The sequence below is a fragment of the Hyperolius riggenbachi genome, chromosome 3 (assembly GCF_040937935.1).
Source record: "Hyperolius riggenbachi isolate aHypRig1 chromosome 3, aHypRig1.pri, whole genome shotgun sequence".
Taxonomy (NCBI): Eukaryota; Metazoa; Chordata; class Amphibia; order Anura; family Hyperoliidae; genus Hyperolius; species Hyperolius riggenbachi.
The window spans coordinates 287,028,883-287,047,603 of record NC_090648.1 but is presented as its reverse complement, the minus strand read 5'-3'; the positions used below and the strand labels follow the sequence as shown (position 1 = coordinate 287,047,603).

The window sequence follows — 18,721 nt, the reverse complement described above, 5'->3', positions numbered from 1 at the left end:
TTCTTTCACCATTTGTACTATCAATAGACTTTTACCCACCACCAACAGGTTTGGCTTGTCAGCATTATGATGTCCAAAACACTGTGCACTTTCTATACAAGAGCTCTAACTCCACAGCAGCTCCCTTTCACACTACTTGGAATTTTGTTGTGGTAACAATGCCTACACCCCCCCCCCCCTCCTTATTCTCGTGCAGGCCTGGGCAAAGTACAGCCCGCGGGTCAAATTGGTAACAATGCCTACACCCCCGTAGGGAACCACATTCTCCTCCTGCAATATTTTCAAACATACGTGCAGGTAATTAACGTTACCCAATGACCTGCTGTCATTACGTACCAGTGTGTGACATAACGCCTCTACAGCGAACGATTAGGCAAGTTACACCCAATCACTCCGTGGTCACACATGTCCAAAGGGAGGGAGCGATAAGGAGTGAGCAGCATTCAAGAGGAATGTGACTCGATTGCAAAAAAAAGTTTGCCCACCTCTGTTCTAGTTAGTGGAAGTGTTGAGAGGCAGAAGCACACTTAAGAATTTTAATTGGTGCAATAGAGAGTGGCAGTATGGTCACACCATAGTTTCCCAGAAGGCAATGCTGCTCTGGCAAAGGAGATGGGCAAGAAAAGCTGCACAAATCACATCGGCTGCTACACTGTAAAATTCCAGCAGTCTTTCATGCCTTTTCTTCTTGTTTAAAGCTTTGGATATATTGTGCTATAAATAATAAATTAAGTCATGGGCTTTACAAGTTTGCATGTCTTACCATAAATAGCTCCTGAGTTAACATGGTAAATATAAAAGTTGTAGCTCTGGATATTTGTAAAGGCACTATACATAAATCATGCTATGGGTCATATGGCCATACATAGCTTCTATTTTAACATGTAATATTTTGAAAGGGTCTTTTAAATACCCCTCCCTTGGGAAGTAATGCTAATCATGACAACCAGTGTACAATGTAGAAGAGTTTGAGTCATAATTCAATTTTCTCTTTAACACTACACACATGCACACAATGATTAACATGAAACCTTTTCACTCCCATCTACAGTATTTCTTTGTAAAGAAAGAATATTTTGTAACATGTTTAGTGTTAACATCTAGGGCTGCCAGGTGTCCGGTTTTACACCGGACAGTCCGGTTTTTGTGCGCTGTGTCCGGTGCAAAAAGGCATGCTAAACCGGACAATTAAGTTGTCCGGTTTAGAGCCCCCCCCCCCCGCGCAGGAGGAGAACAGCGCAGCAGAGAGAGAGCTGGAAGCAGCGGTGGAGAAGGGGGGCAATCTCCCCCCCCTTCCCTCACCTTAGGGTGCTCTCTCTCCCCCGCTGTCTCCTCCAGGATGATGTGCAGGCTGGCGGGTGGCTGCGGGCGGAACTTACCTCTGTATCGCTCCAGCGCCGGAAGTTCGGGTCCCGCAGCCGCTGAGATTCGACTCAAAAAAGATCCGGATCAAAGATCCGAATCATTCATGAGCCGGACAACACTAATCAGTCTGAATAGTGTTGTCCGGCTCATGAATGATTCGAATCTTTGATCCGGATCTTTTTTGAGTCGAATCTCAGCGGCTGCGGGACCCGAACTTCCGGCGCCTGCGACACAGAGGTAAGTTCCGCCCGCAGCCATCCGCCAGCCTGCACATCATATTGGAGGAGACAGCGGGGGAGAGAGAGCACCCTAAGGTGAGGGAAGGGGGGGGAGATTGCCCCCCTTCTCCACCGCTGCTCCCAGCTCTCTCTCTGCTGCACTGTTCTCCTCCTGCGGGGGGGGGGCACCTGGCTACCTAACCTATTCTGGGCACATATAGCCCCTGGCTACCTATTCCGGGCACATATACCCCCTGGCTACCTATTCTGGGCACATATAGCCCCTGGCTACCTATTCCGGGCACATATAGCCCCTGGCTACCTATTCCGGGCACATATAGCCCCTGGCTACCTATTCTGGGCACATATAGCCCCTGGCTACCTATTCTGGGCACATATAGCCCCTGGCTACCTATTCTGGGCACATATAGCCCCTGGCTACCTATTCTGGGCACATATAGCTCCTGGCTACCTATTCTGGGCACATATAGCTCCTGGCTACCTATTCTGGGCACATATACCCCCTGGCTACCTATTCTGGGCACATATACCCCGTGGCTACATATACTGGGACATATATACCAATGCCTACGTATACTGGGACATTTACACCCCTGCCTACATATACTGGGACATATATACCCCCTGGCTACATATACTGGGCACATATATCCCTGGCTACATATACTGGGAACACTGGCTGTTTGTCATTATGTGCATTTAGTGGTGAAAAGCTGTCTCTTTTGTGCATTTACTGGTGAAAAGCTGTCTCTTATGTGCATTTACTGGTGAAAAGCTGTGTCTTATTATGTGCATTTACTGGTGAAAAGCTGTCTCTTGTGCATTTACTGGGGAAAAGCTGCCTCTTATGTGCATTTACTGGCGAAATGGTGTCTCTTATAATGTGCATTTACTGGTGAAAAGCTGTCTCTTATGTGCAGTTACTGGTGAAAAACTGTCTCTTATGTGCACTGGACCAGTACTACTGGTGAGGACAGTTAGTGACATGGCTATGTACTCTGTAATGTGCTGCAGAAGATGTCAGTGCGATATAAATACTATAAATTTTTTTTAAAAAAAGCCCATTGCTTAGCCCCACTCTACATAAAAGTGCGCTTCTGACTCTGCCCCTAACTCCACCCCCTGTCCGGTTTTTTCCATCAGCCGACCTGGCAACCCTATTAACATCCTCAACTATTTTGCTCACTAACATACTCTGATGCATATATAACATGAACAGAGTGTACACGGGGCTAGCACAGCTAGCACGTATGTCTGTGAATCAAGTATATGAGGTAGGCTCCCAAACTATTATTTTTGGACGTTTGTTTTTGCTTTGCAGTTTACATTTCCTTAGAAAGAGATGAAAATGTCTTCCGTTACAGCTTGTGTGGCCTTAGTTAATACATTCTACATGGCTATTCATACTATTTATTTTTGTAGCTAAAAGGTCATACATATGTCTTGTACGCAGCACAATATTTATAACCCCCTGATATTCCCGGTGTAGCCTTTCTGCTCATTTCTATTGGAGAACTGCAGGATACAGTGCTGTTAACCTCTCTCACTGTTTAACCTCCACATGGCATCATTCAGCAACAGATTCCTTTGTGACACTGGTGCTCAATTCACAGAATCCTAGCCCATCAATTTTTATCCCACCAGCCCATTCTTCAAAATGACCCTTCTTGACAAGAGCTTGTCATTATGTTGTTCATAGGAAAGTGAATGATTTGGTGCTAACACCTAGTGCTAGCACTCCCACCTTCTCTCCCTGTCACATTCACACATTTCTTGTATGAATCTAACTTTATGGTACAGAGAGAGGAAAAAAAAATCCATGATGATTCCAGCAGGCTAGACACAAACCTTATGTAAGAGATCTTGAAGTCTGCATGTTTCTTTACTGAGATCTGTAACCGTTTTTACAAGGTCTTCACACACAGATGCAAAGTTCTGAGTAGAATCCCATTCCAATACAACCTAGTAAAAGAAAATAATAACCAATGTAAAAATAAAGCTATCAGTAATTTGCTGTTTATAACAGAATAACTCCTTTACTTTTTCCAGTTACTTTTCTATTCAATTTTACTTTGCAAGGTTATGTGTGGTGGGCCTGTAGGTTTTTGGTGGCCCCTGGTCATGATTTAGCTGTATAATGTATTACCATCCTTCAAGCTTTACCATACAGAATCATTTACAGCCATACTTTGTATTGATGAAGGGTTACTGTCCTGAGATAGCTGTATGTAAACTGGATTTATGTTTCTATGCAATTAGGGGCTGGGAATATGCACTAAACCAGAAGCTCAATGGAATTTGTGGCTTACAGTTAGCAAGGCTCCACAGTGTTTGTGGAAGTCTATTAAGGTTCCTTTTAGTCCACTATATAAAAACAAAGACAGACAGTAACAAACCAAAGCTTATTTTGTAAAAATCCAGAAGGGAAACTCACCAGGGTTCACATAAAATCCATGGCCATCTCAGGAACAATGAGTAAGGAAAAATCTCCACATTGGCAACAAAGAAATGTAAATCTAAAATATTACAAATTCAGGAACCTCAATTCAGGTTACAGTTGCAGATTAGTGTACATCTCAGCTGTAATCCCATTCTTTGCATTTATCAATCCAGAAATGTTGCAAATGTTCATAAAGGGCCTCTGCAGTCCCCAGATGGTAAAAGTCTACACCAGATAGATGTAATACACTTACTTGCTCACATCAAGCACTAGTCCAATGTGATATATAAAAATATGAATTCAAGCAAGGGCTTAGTTCAGACGGACGGTTCTGCGACAGTAGATGACAGCCAGTGGCACTCATCGCAAAATCGCTGTCCATTCAGACGAACAGCTGTCGGTACTATTGCTTACCGATATTTGCACAACCAATGCGTTTCGATCACGATTTTTGTGGTCGTCTGTCCAGGACTTCGCAAATAATGGAAGCAACATGTTGCTTCCAGGATCGTTTACCGCCACGCTTTCATGTCCCCCGGTGGGGATGAAAAATGCTGCATGCAAGGAAGCACAGCAAAAAAAGCAGTCAAATGCTTTTCTGCGTCCTTGCAGATAAGCATTTGCAACTAGAAGCTGCCATGCTGGGCCGCTGCATCGGTCTGAACCAGCCTTTAAACTAGGAATGGTAGAGTGGTGTACATTGTGGTGTTCTCTACTGCTATGCTGTCCCCATTCAACCACATTGAATGGGACAGCACTACACTGCAGTCTAAAAATTGTACAGTAGTCCATTCTCAGACAGTAATGTACTATGCACACTATGCAATCCTGGTGGTCATGCTGCAGACAAAACTGTGCGCGGTCTATGCTCTGTTGGTTTTGTGCATCACACACTATATACCTTGCTGAAATCAGCAGTGTACATGGCAGGGGAAGTGCCAAGTTCAACCTTTGTGTAAAACAAATGCAGCAACCTTGCCCAGAGGTAACATGTTTCATTATTAGCCCCTGATTATTTGTTCTTATGTGGCAATACAAAATGCACCAGCACAGAATTAATGTTTGCAACATCAAGCATTTAAAGTGCACCTGAACTCTTGCACAGGATAGAAGGAAAACAGAGATCCATCCTGTATGTATTTAGAGACTTCATCCTGTTTAATTCTCTCTCATTTGTGTCTAATCACAAGCTGTAATCTGATCGCTTTCCTGTGTCACATGACTGACACGGCAGATAAGCTCATTTGATAAAACTGGATGTTAACAACATGTCAGCTTCCATGAATCAGGAAGTAGAAACAGTGCAAATTTATTTCAGGGTTTGTATCTGCTGTAACAAATAAATGTTTTTTGTTTAAAGGTTATTATGCTGTTGCATGTCTTTTACAGTAGAGAGGAAGTTCTAAGTTTAGGTCCACTTTATTCTCTATCTTTGGCTGACATAAAACTGAGTATTTAATTGCTGTGGGTTACAACACTGTATTTTATTAATCTGTAAAGAAACCAGACCGTCTTGCACAGGAATAGAGGGTAGGGTATAGACAGCATGAAATAACTTTACCTTTTGAGCATTTAGAGGAATCTGATTGTTCACATCTTCTACTGCATGAGTAAGAGAACTGCACTGGCGATTCAGCTTAAGAAGAAACGCAAAAAGCTCATCACAGCTGAAATGCAAAAAGATCAAATACAGCTGACTAAATTAGAAGAAAAGTAACTTAAGGAGTTTACACACAGACACACAATTTGTAGCAGCTAGCGATGCATTCTATTGCAATGGGGTGCGCAAAGAGACAACAGCGCAAGATGCATTGGAAACGGATGGGGCGGGGCAAGTTTACGAACAATAGAGTTGGCCTGCACTAGCATATGTAGGTTTATGCACTAAACCTTAAAGAAAATCTGTAAGGTAGGAGAAAAAAAAACAGCCCCTGGGGGTATTTACCTTGGGAGGGGGAAGCCTCTAGACCCTACAACATTTTAAAGTAGCATCATGCTCAGTAGTAACCACCTCTACCAGAATAAGCTGCTAGGCCAAGTATACACTGAGAACGTCTGTGCTTTAATGCAAGTGCCTAAGCACACACATTGACTTTCCCTTTTGCCAATGCACAACAAAATGCATGTAGTAGTACACTGTGAAAATGCTTTCACCTAAAATGCATGTGTGTAAACTGACCCATTTATTATTTAAAAAAAAAAAAAAAAAGACCTCACATGCGCAGTGCATCAGCTGTAAGCTAACTGTAACACACTTTCTATAAGCCAGCCCTTACAGGGTAACTATTGCAAAATAAAAAAAAAAGTTGCAGTTAAAAAAAACACACATAGAAAATGTACATTTCCCCTAGAGTAAAATACACTACAAAATACTTTTTTCTCACTGTCACTTACATTAGGTTTTGCAAATATGACAGGTTTTAGAGTAGCCCATCTCCTCAGTTTTTTCTTTATTTACAAAAGCACTTGCTGAATAGCAGTTGCTCAGTCCAGCTGCCAAAATAGTGTGGAAAGAACTAAGGCAGCCGGTGACATATGTATAATCCTTTCCAGGAAGTGTTTTTCTATACTAAGAATCTCCCACGAGGAAATGAACTAGTCCAATATCTGTCGGCATTAGTGCATTTTGTTGTGGTAGAAATGTAGATTCTATATACATGTATTTTAATTTTTACAATTTATTGAGAGATAGTGGTACTTTTACCAATAACAACGAAAACGGATTAGCTAAATTATATTAAACACCCTTAAAGAGAGACTGTAACAAAATTTTCAGCCTTATTTCTTCTATCCTATAAGTTCCTATACCTGTTCTAAAGTGGTCTGTCTTACTGCAGCCTTTCCTAGTTGCACAGTGGCTGTAATATCTCTGTCATCTAATCTAATCTTCTTTCCTTTGTCAGCCTTGTCGGTGGCTGAGGCAGGAATCTGCTGCTCTGCTGTGATAGGATAGAAGCTATACACACCCTCTCTCCAGGCCCCCTGCAGGCTCTGTGTGTGTCACAGACTGAGCTCCTCTCAGCCTATCACAAGCTGGTTAGCAGCCATGTCTTTTGTTTGTAAACACTGCCTAAAACTGGCAATTATAAGCCAGAATTGCAGCAGGGAGTGGCAGAAATTGCACTGAGGGGCCCAGGAGAACATAATGAATAGAATGGTATGATTTTTATTGTAAGAATTTTAGAGTACTGATTCTCTTTAAAACCTTCCGACGTGTACATGTGTGTAGAATTATTAAATTTGGTTAATTTCAGCTTTAGAAAATTATAAATTACATTAATAAATCTAGATATGCAGTTTGCATGTAAATCCATACATGGTTAGCCTCTTGGGCCCTTTCATTACAAACATCAAAAAAACAAACAAAAAAAAAACAAAAAACAGAAAGACCTTCCATACCACATAGCTTGCAGCTGCCAAAAATACAAGAATAGAAAGACTTTAATGGGTGCTGTTCCTGCAAATCCTTGGTCCTTACTACTGTAAATAACTTCATATTCATACTTATTTCATACTTCAGTCCTGGTGGTGTAACAGCGTTAAGTCAGAAAATCCATCTGGATTCTCTTGGCACCAGGATGCAGTCCCAGTCTCCTCCTCTTTGGCTTTTGCCTACCCTTTCCTTACCCCATGCCGTAGGTTAAAATAATATGTTATCAGTTACTAATATATTACCAGTTAGTAAACTGACACCTTCTAAGAAAGGTTAAATCTTCCACAATCCTGTTTTTGAACTGCATTTTTGTTTTCTGCAGCAATAAATAAACTGCTAATACAGTAACAGTGAAGAAATGCTGTAAACTGATAATGTAATTGAAACAAAAGGGGAAGAAAAGAGAAAGTCCCCACAAAAAGGAAGGTAAACCACGCCCAGCTATACAATTTATGAGCATTGTATTAATGGGCACCAATTAAAAAGTCTCATAGACTGTGTGGAGGCCTGATAATGGTATATCAAGTCCTATACAGATGACCGTGCAGTATGGCAAGCTGCCACACAAATCGGTTCCCCTAACTTTAAAATGTAGAGATGGCGACTTTTTACTGAAATGGCTGTAAACAACCATGTCATCAAACATGCCTGCTGTCTTAAAGTGAACCAGAGACAAAGCATCCGGATGTATTTGACCATATATATCAGTGGGAACATTAGAGAAAACACCTACCCTGCTCTGTTTCATTCTTCACTGCTCAACCTGCTTGTTATCAGTCCTGATAAAATCCCAGACTGAACATTCAGTCTGGCTTTGCTCAGGAATCATAACCAAGTCTGTCTTCTCTGATGTCTTTTCAAGCCTAAGCCTGCCCTCTTCTGGCTCTGCTATAATGACTCCGCTATGATGATTCCTGAGCAAAGCCAAACTGAATGCTCAGTGGGGGATTCTATCATGGCTGATAACAAGCAGGCTGAGCAGCGAAGAATGAAAAAGAGCAGGGTAGGTGTTTTCTCTAATGTTCCCACTGATATATATGGTAAAATACATGAGAGTGCTTCATCTCTGGTTCACTTTAAATGTTAGATGCTCACACTGGCGGCATTTAAGGGGGCCAGAAGGAATTAATTTCCCAAAATATTTACCATAGTTTGGCTAAGGGTCATTTGGTAAACCGCATGAGTGGTTTATTCTTCTGAGAACTGCGCATGCACTCCTGACAACAAAGAGCAATCGTGGGTGCTTGTGCATGCACAGTAGGTGCGAATGGAGCTCCAGTCACAGTACAGTGCATTTTGGGAATATATATATTAAATATATTATATATATATATATATATATATATATATATATATATATATATATATATATATATATATATATATATACATGGTATACATTTACAATCATTATTAGTCTTTAGGATGCTACCATCTACACCAGTTTCAAAGGGAACCTGGGGTAAGAGGGATACAAAGTCTGCTATATTTATTTCATTTGAAACAATACCAGTTGCCTGGAAGTCCTGTTAACCTTTCTGGCATCAGTAGTGTCTGAATCACAAACCTGAAACAAGTATGCAGCTAATCGAGTCAGACTTTAGTCACAGCATCTGAACGTCATGCTTGTTCAGGGTTGAAAATATTAGAGACAGAAGATCGTCAGGACAGCCAGGCTGTATTGCAGATTTACCTCTTTACACATTACAGAATATGTATACACTAATTTAGAAGAGAAAAGTATGGTCATACAGGATTAAAAATGACCAGCCATTTCAACTAATGGCATATGCCAAAGTTAAGAAAAAAACCCTGTAAACCCAAAATTGTATTGAAAATTAGAATTACGGCACCTCACTAATATTTTTAATATAGAGTTTATAGCTTGAGGTTCATCATACAGTACCATTAATTTTTTTTTTGATTTGGGCATTGTATTTAAAAGCTGGAAACAAAGCACACCTGTATCGGGACAAACAGTGGATTTTGACTTACCTGCGGCTTATCCCAGCCTCCCCCCACCTTAGGCTTTCAGGTCCATTGGTGACCACGTATATGCTACTGCCCCCTCAAAGATCTGTGACTGGAGCTCCAGTCGCAGCTACTGCACATGGGCTTTCCATTCCGTTTGCATCCTCAGTCACGCTCCCATCGCAGGGAGCGTTCTGAATCGTTTTGTGAACTGTAGAAGCGCAGACAGCAGCACACAAGAGGACCCGGAGGACACCTATTTATCCAACTCATTAGTGCTTTAAAAAATGAGAGTAACATGTGAAACAGAAGTTTGCCTTCTTAAAACAGAAGGGATTTGTGATTATTCAGGCTAGAGTGAGCATGTCTTCCACAATGCATCACTGCTGAAAATGCAAATCAGCTCTTTCTTGCTTGTTAATATTACAGAGTCAAACTAATCCAACATGCATACAGACTGTTTCGGTTTGGTTTATCCTCATCAGTGCATGGCATGGATTAATATAGTTCTACAGGGTAGGACTTGAAACACCCAGAATTTTAGATTGCCCAGCAAGTTCATGGTGAACCAGAACTCCTAGGAGTGTTGTAAAGGGCTAAAAAAGACCACAAAGCCCTCTTACTAAAATGTTATGCAAAACAGATATTTGCCTTCACAAAATAGAAGGCATTTGTGATCATTCAGGTTGGAGTGAGTGAGCATTTGAGGTGTCCCACAATGCATCACTGCTGAATATGCAAATCACCCCTTTTATTGTCCATGAAAGTCCACAGTCATATTTTTTAGTCTCCAAAGGTAAAGTGCATTATCTACAGTTTAAGAAAAGCACGATCCGCAGCACCACGTCAGTCATTTATAGCTCTTTTAAATGTCAAAAAAATAGAGATAGCCATAACAGCGACAGACGCTGTTTCGGACGTTATGTCCTTCCTCAAGCTGTGTGAGAGCAATAAATTACTGATGTGGTGCTGCGGATCTTCCTTTTCTATACTTTAGACTCTGTTGGGTTACTGGGCCAGATTTATCAAAGCATTACCGACAGTTTTTTCTTCTTAAACAGTTCTAACCAGCAGGGTTCAGTTCTGCATGATAATAAGAAGATTCTTAAATCCTACTTAATAGTGACAGTTTAGTGTGAATTTTTAGAACTGCACTACAGTTAAGAAAACTGCAAATCCATTCCTAAACTGTTTCAGATTAAAAAGTACTTAACCACTTCAGCCCTCAGTCGTGTTTCACTTTATGCATCCAAGCAATTTTCACCTCCCATTCATTCTCCTATAACTTTATCACTACTTATCACACTTAACTGATCTATATCTTGTTTTTTCTGCCACCAAATAAGCTTTCCTTGGGTGGTAAATTTTGCTAAGGGCTACTTTACTGTAAATGCATTTTAACAGGAAGAAAAAGAAAAAATGGAAAAAAATAATTATTTCTCAGGTTTTGGCCATTAGTTTTAAAATAATAAATGCCTCCATAATTAAAACGCACGTATTGTATTTACCTAATAGTCCCAAGCATTACATCGTTTAAATTATGTCCCTATTAAAATTTATGGCGACAATATTTTATTTGGAAATAGAAGTGCATTTTTTCCATTTTGCATCCATCACTATTTAAAAGCTTATAATAATAAAAAAAATAAAAAAAAAATTTCATCTTTACATGGATATTTAAAAAGTTTAGACCCCTAGGTACATGTTTACCTTTTTTTTTTTTTTTTTTTTTAAACATTTTATTTGGGTATTTTTGGGAGGGTGAGATAATTTTTTTATGTAAATATGTGGTTTTTTTTTTTTTGTTTTTTTAAATGTAGATGTAGTTTTACTATTTGGCCACAAGATATCAACAAGGAGTTTGTTTACATCACATCACTCTAAGCGTAACATGTACGCTTAGAGGGACGTAGGAGGCAGAAAGAGTGAGGCTTCCGAGAGAAGCGGTCGGTTTTTCTGCCGGGGAAAGGAATCAATGATCGAGCACCATGTCCCGATTCATTGATTCCCTGGCTAGCGAACTGCGGCCTGGGACTGTGCATGCAAACGCGCGATCAGCTGCAAGAGCGCACAAGCGGTCTTTTGGATGTATATTATACGTCCAAAAGGCCAAAGTAGTTAATAGCAGTTCTACAGATGCAGCAGTGCAGGCTAGACATGATTTGTGAAGTGCTCCTCCCCCCTGCTGCCAGGTGTCCTGTGAAGCTGTTTTGTGCTTAACCACCTTGGCGTTCTATTAAGATCGCCAGGGCGGCTGCGGGAGGGTTTTTTTTAAATAAAAAAAAAACTATTTCATGCAGCCAACTGAAAGTTGGCTGCATGAAAGCCCACTAGAGGGCGCTCCGGAGGCGTTCTTCCGATCGCCTCCGGCGCCCAGAATAAACAAGGAAGGCCGCAATGAGCGGCCTTCCTTGTTTTGCTTACATCGTCGCCATAGCGACGAGCGGAGTGACGTCATGGACGTCAGCCGCCGTCCTGACGTCAGCCGCCTCCGATCCAGCCCTTAGCGCTGGCCGGAACTTTTTTTTCCGGCTACGCTGGGCTCAGGCGGCTGGGGGGACCCTCTTTCGCCGCTGCTCGCGGCGGATCGCCGCAGAGCGGCGGCGATCGGGCAGCACACGCGGCTGGCAAAGTGCCGGCTGCGTGTGCTGCTCTTTATTTGATGAAAATCGGCCCAGCAGGGCCTGAGCGGCAGCCTCCGGCGGTGATGGACGAGCTGAGCTCGTCCATACCGCCCGGCTGGTTAATCCTTTCAGTGCTGGGCATTGATGCAATAAAGAAAATGTATTGGTTACCTCAGCAACAGCAATTCCCCTCACACACTGCACTGTCTGAGAGACCTTCCTAACTCCTATTTTCCAACAGCTTTAGAAGGAAACTGCACTATCTAGTTATTTCTTAAGATGTCTAAGACAGTTCTGCACGGATTTCTAAAAACCTACCAATACTCTTGATAATGTCCCCCACAGAGTCCTCTCTGCTCTAGCACACGTCCATCCCCAGTTGGGTGCTAGTCCAACACTTATCTACAGTTTAAGCACCTTCAAATAATAGTAAGAAGTTTTGAATCAGGATGATACAATTTATTGGTTAACTTAAAAAGAAAAAGAGTAAGCAAGCGTTCAGATGTGCAGCCTTTGTCAGACTTAAATCCTGTTTGCTTATAAGCTGATGGCACAAACAAAGGGTCCAATCTATTAATCAACAAACAACCTCTCACCCCAAGCTGTGTTAAAACAGCACAGGATATGTGGGCCCAGCTGGCGCTACCATACGTTGTAATAGGAATTACAGCTATAGCAGCGTACACCGAGTAACTTTTGTGCCGTCAGAAGACTAAAGTTCCTTTTAAAACACTATAATTTGTCCGCCAGCGATAGCTGGAAGTCGAATTACATCATTCCCTACCATCCACATTGACCTGAAGGGGGGAATAGTAATTAACCCCAATTCATAGGTACGCCTCTCGCCCCATTTAGATGCTCTGTTTCATGTAAGCCATCTTAACCACTTCACCACTGAGGGGTTTTACCCCCTGAGCACCAGAGCAATTTTCACCTTTCAGCGCTCCATCCATTCATTTGTCTATAACTTTATCATTACTTATCACAATGACATGAACTATATCTTGTTTTTTCCGCCACCAATTAGGCTTTCTTTAGGTGGGACATTATGCCAAGAATTATTTTATTCTAAATGTGTTTTAATGGGAAAATAGGAAAAATGTGGGAAAATAATTATTTTTCAGTTTTCGGCCATTATAGTTTAAATAATGCATGCTACTGTAATTAAAACCCATGAAATTTATTTGCCCTTTTGTCCCGGTTATAAAACCGTTTAAATTATGTCCCTATCACAATGTTTGGTGCCAATATTTTATTTGGAAATAAAGGTGCATTTTTTTCAGTTTTGCGTCTATCCCTAATTACAAGCCCATAGTTTATAAAGTAACAGTGTTGTACCCTCCTGACATAAATATTTAAAAAGTTCAGTCCCTAAGGTAACTATTTATGTATTTTTTTTAATTGTAAATTTTTAAATTTGGAGGAAGTACTAGGAGGCTGGGTAATTTTTTCACAATAATCGCACTGCTTAGCAGAAAAGCAGCGGATCATTGCGGGGCTTACATCAACGAACGGGAATGGATTTTCCCGTTCATTGATCTCCGGGCAAGCGGCGGGCGGCGTGTTTAACCGCGGGAGTGCGCGCTAGAGCGAGCGCGGAAAGTACGGATTTCTCCGTCCCTGGGGGTTAAAGGATGGAAAAAGGGACGGAGAAATTCGTACGGGCGGGGGTAAAGTGGTTAATGACCTGTATTTATGCCTGCAAAAAATAAATAAATTAAAAAAAAATCTTTGTATCTCCTTTTGATGTTGCCTGTGTATGGCTGTCTGTTCCAACAGCTCGTAAGCAAATAGAATTTAAGTCTGATGAAGGCTGCACAGCAAAAAGCTTGCTTACTCTTATTCTTTAAAGTCAGCCAATAAATGGTGCCATCCTGATTCAAAACGTCTTGCTTTTACTTATGGCTAACAGGGTACAATACTCTACTGCTAAAATAATAGTGTATGATATACCTGGATTCTGCGTTTGAAAATTCTGGCAATGACTCAAGTTTTGTTTCTTCCACTTGGATCTCCTCCAGCGCAGACATAATCTTCTTACAGTCCTCTAAGTTTGTAACCCCAACCTGTGTTCAACAAATGCCAATCAAATTAGCCCACGTCTGAATCTTCGCACACATTTCATTTGAAAATTCCTTTCATACTATTGCCCCACACACATTAAAAAAAACAAACTAAAAAACACAACTCAACCTTGAACTGAAGACGTAACAATTTCAAGAGTACCATGTTAAAACAAAGGCAATTGTACTATAGCATTCTGAACTTAAAAGATCACTATAGCAGAACATTGTAATATTTAAATAATATACCTACATTTAATATGTACATTTGTCCTAGACCGAGAGTAAAATGCATTATTACTTTTTTTTTTACTGTTTTTTTACTGTGTACTTTTACTTTTTTAGTGAAAATCTGACAGATTTTGGACTAGTCCATCTCCTCAATGGCGATTCTTAAGATTGCCCTTATTTTCAAAAGCACTAAATAAATTGTTCTTGCTCAATCCAACTGCCAAAATAGCATGCAAATGAGGAAGGCTGGCATCTTAGTATATTCTTTTCAGGGAGTGCTTTTGCAAAGAATAAAGGAAACCCTAAGATTTTCAAAATTTGTCAGATTTATACCACCTACTGCAAGTGAAAGCAACACGGGGGGGGGGGGGGGGGAGTAAGGTATGGTGCATTTTACTCTGGGAGAAATGTATGTCTCATAGGTATGTGCTTGCATATGTATATGTTGGCAGAAAGCCATGGCCAGTGGCTGTGTCAAGTAAAAAGTACCCAAGTAATTCACACCTAGGCTCATATGCAATCAACTTTTTCTCCTGAGTTTTCTCATGGGAGATAATTTTTCATCTATTTAAAATAACTTTTCAGCATTTTGCAATTGAAAAAGTACCAAAAGGTAGGAGAAAAAGTACTATTCAAATTATTGTGAGTATTTTCTTGCTGGCTGGTGGATTAAAAGACGTTTAATTGACACATTTGAAAATATCACCTAGGAGAAAAATCAAGAGAATTGCATATGGGCTCTTGTGTTACATACACTTGGCCTTAAGAATCATGGACACCTGTAATGGCTGCCACCCATAGCGATAGGGGTCCCCAAAATGTGCACCCTAGCCATGGCATCCAGCCTCCACAGATATACAGACTGGACATAATGGTACGCAACAAGCTAAACTAGTGATGCATTTTGGCATAGGTTGTATCATTTTAACTGGAACCGAGCCAAATACTATATTTTGAGGTGATTTATAACTGTGGCACTTGTGCAGTCAAAATTATGGAGATTGTTTTTCTGCATTTATGCCTATTTTTCTCGAGTAAAAGGCCTATTAAATTAGAAAAAATTCTTGGATGAAAATATTACCCAATGTAAGCCTATATTGTCCCAAAACCCAATGGCCTCAATTCACTAAGCGTATCTCCTGTCTTTAATAACGTTTCTAGAGTTATCACCATGGTGATGAGGCATGTAGTATTCACGAAACATTTTACCTCAGGCAAACCTAAAGTTAACTCTTCTGTCTTTAAGTTAACGCTTCAATCCTTAAAATAACTCCAGAATTCTAAAGTTAATGGCCTCAATTCACTAAGATCATGCTGGAGATAAGGCAAGAGAAAACTTACCTCCACACAGTGAGAGTTATCTGGTCTCTTCATTCCTTACATTACCTCTTCTGTAGTTAATTTACCTCCTCTGTAGTTAAGTGACCTCCTCTGTAGTTATTTTCACACGCAGTTAATGAACAGCCTGTCTTTAACTCTGGAGTTATTTTAAGGATTAAAGAGTTAACTTAAAGACAGAAGAGTTAACTTTAGGTTTGCCTGAGGTAAAATGTTTCCTGAATACTACATGCCTTATCACCATGGTAACAACTCTAGAAGATTTATTAAAGACGGGAGATACGCTTAGTGAATTGAGGCCAAAGACAGGCTGTTAATTAACTGCATGTGAAAATAACTACAGAGGAGGTAACTTCACTACAGAGGAGGTAACTTGAGGAATGAAGAGATAAGATAACTCTCTCACTGTGCCATGGTAAGTTTACTCTTGCCTTATCTCCAGCATAATCTTAGTGAATTGAGGCCTATATATCACTTTGATGGCATAAGTAAAGAGAAAAAAAAGTTTATTTCTGTATCAATAGTGACAGCTGAAATGCCAAAATTGTCTGAAATCTTAAGGAGTTATAAACGAGAAATGCAAAGTGGTTAATAAAGGTCTGAATATTTAATGGAGTGTGCTAATTTTTTCACATGGTTGTACATTTTCCCAAATTTCAGAAGCAGCATACAGTCAAAGCGAAACAAAATCCTAATGCTAGTCCAATACGGGTCTTTTGTGATTAGGAGTGGTTTGTCCCCTTTTAACTACCTGTAGATGAATCTACTATGACACTTGTAGGTGTCAAGTGACGATTTTCACTCATAAAACAAACATCAATGCATTTGTGTCTGAATAAGCCCTATATCGATTTAATTATACCTCACCGCTAATGTAGTACAATGCTATGCTTTCATTAGACAAATTAATAGGTAGAAAACATTACAACAGTTTTTCTGACACTAAGAGAATGGGAAGGGGAATGAAGTTACTTCACTAGCTTGGCAGTGATGGGAGGAGCAACGTTTGACATCTAAAGCAAAGCCAACCTTCCTACTTCAAGGAGGGATAAAGATTGAGGTTTTCAACTGTGGTATACAAAATAGGTAATCACTAAAATGCATCCAAGCCATTTTGCAAAAATATTAGTATAGCTTCAGGGAAGCAAGTTTATTTTTAATATTTATATCCACTTCAAGTTCCCTTTGCTTGCCTAGAATATACTAGCTAACTGCAGGCTTAAATGTATTAAAATTAGGCTTTCTGCAGCCAATCCACCATTTGGGCGCAACATGAAAATCACATTTCTATGCTGCAGTGATTAGCACATGGGTTGACTCTGCACTTCTAGGGGGACAAAAGACATTTTTGCTTCCCAATCATGGGCTGAAGTTGTACAACACTCCTAGTAACTCAATTATCTGTATCGCAAGGGGAAGGCAATAAAGTCAGGTTTGCTGGTTCAGTAATGTTTACTAAAATCCTTGCAAAATATTATTCCATTTCCAGAAGAGAACGGTGTGTTTCAGGAACACAGAGTTAAATTTTGTAGCCCACTTCGCTATGAAATAAATAAGCTTATTAGGCAAAATCAGTTTGGCCTGTGTATTCCCAAAGCATGTAAGGAATTTTGTCTTATGTAGTCTTTATGAAGAAACCAAACTTGGAATAAGATAAACATAAGCCACCCATGTGTTGGAGAAAGCTACTTGAAGGCAACGAGCAAGTAAAAAAGGATTGTCATGTTGGTCAACGGAAATGAGCCTTAAATAACACTGCTAAATTAAATCTTGATAGGCGAAAGTAAAATACGGTGAATCTGCAGTGTTTCCAATTCTCTCAAGTGAAGAAGTAGGCATAATAAATTTAGAAAATTGCTCTCTGGCTCTCCCTTTACAACCATCTGGGGAAGTTCCTCAGTGGAGCACAATATATCTGTCTCTATTCTTTCCTCACCTGACTTTACTTTTCACAGCAGCAGTAAAAAAGATTTTGCTTCATACATGGCAAGGAAACAAGAAGACATTTTAAATGCTCAGTTTACAAGGTTAAAAAAACTGCATGGTAAATGAACATATTTCTGAAGGAATATATTTTCCCTGTGTGTCACTAAAACCTCTAAAAAAAAAAATAAAACCCTCAAAGCTCTTGTCTGGGTTCCTCTGCAGATGACGCTAATTTCTGTCTTAATAGTACAATTTAAATGGCCTAAAACTATCAGACCATTTCTGTTTCTATGCATACTAGTAATTTAACTGTGGTTTACTAATGTTTGAACTCCCCTACAAGTATCCCCAAATACAGATATAAGCCATGATCCAGCTAAATTACACTTTTACTGTTTTAAGAGAATGGAAGTATATATGCATAGACTGTAATCTTTCATAAACCTAAAATGAATTTTAATGCTAGCAAAAAAATTCTATTGTAAGACTGCAAATTTGTTTAGTAGCTTGCAATGCAGTGAAGTTTATATAGCATCGTAACTTACTGATATACTGTTCAGGATACAATATAGGGTTATTTTTTACAAAGCTTGAAGCAGCTGATTCTCCAAAGTTTTGGTTATTTTTTTGTTCATCATATTTATAACAGTGTGGAAAAGGTGTCACTTTTTTCCTCTCTATTCTCTACTTTTAGTATTCAACCACTGCTCCACAATTTTGAGATCTCCATATTTGATTATGCTCCTAAACAGTCCGACGCAGCTGCTTATGTATGGACAGGAAATAGAATTGGTAGGTTTATGTGATGGCACAATCATATTTTATACTCTCTTTTTCTGTCCAGATGCTGGTAGAAGAGGTCCTATCTCAGGGATTGTCATGTCATTGGATAGGTCGATAGCTATATGCTGAAGCCACATGGGTTATGCTAGATGCTGGTCCTCAGCTGTGCTACTCGGAATGCTGGCAATACAAAGTGACATCACGGAAACCGATATCCATGACGCAGCTATGAATGATCAATTTGCTTTCATTGATTGATCTACAAGGATGTCTTAGCGTAAAACACCTTGGTGAGACCATTTTTGCTT

General features: G+C 40.1%; 1 protein-coding gene across 1 annotated transcript in view; it reads right to left on the bottom strand.

Moving 5' to 3' along the window:
* The window catches only part of LOC137561423 (ankyrin repeat, SAM and basic leucine zipper domain-containing protein 1-like), a 75,431-nt gene that overhangs the window by 19,476 nt on the left and 37,234 nt on the right, over positions 1 to 18,721 (bottom strand). Inside the window, exons 5-7 of the mRNA XM_068272723.1 lie at positions 14,026 to 14,138; positions 5,606 to 5,711; positions 3,453 to 3,566 (exon numbers count right to left, since the gene is read on the bottom strand). Coding sequence (XP_068128824.1) covers positions 3,453 to 3,566; positions 5,606 to 5,711; positions 14,026 to 14,138 — 333 coding nt within the window. The remainder of the gene's footprint in view (positions 1 to 3,452; positions 3,567 to 5,605; positions 5,712 to 14,025; positions 14,139 to 18,721) is intronic.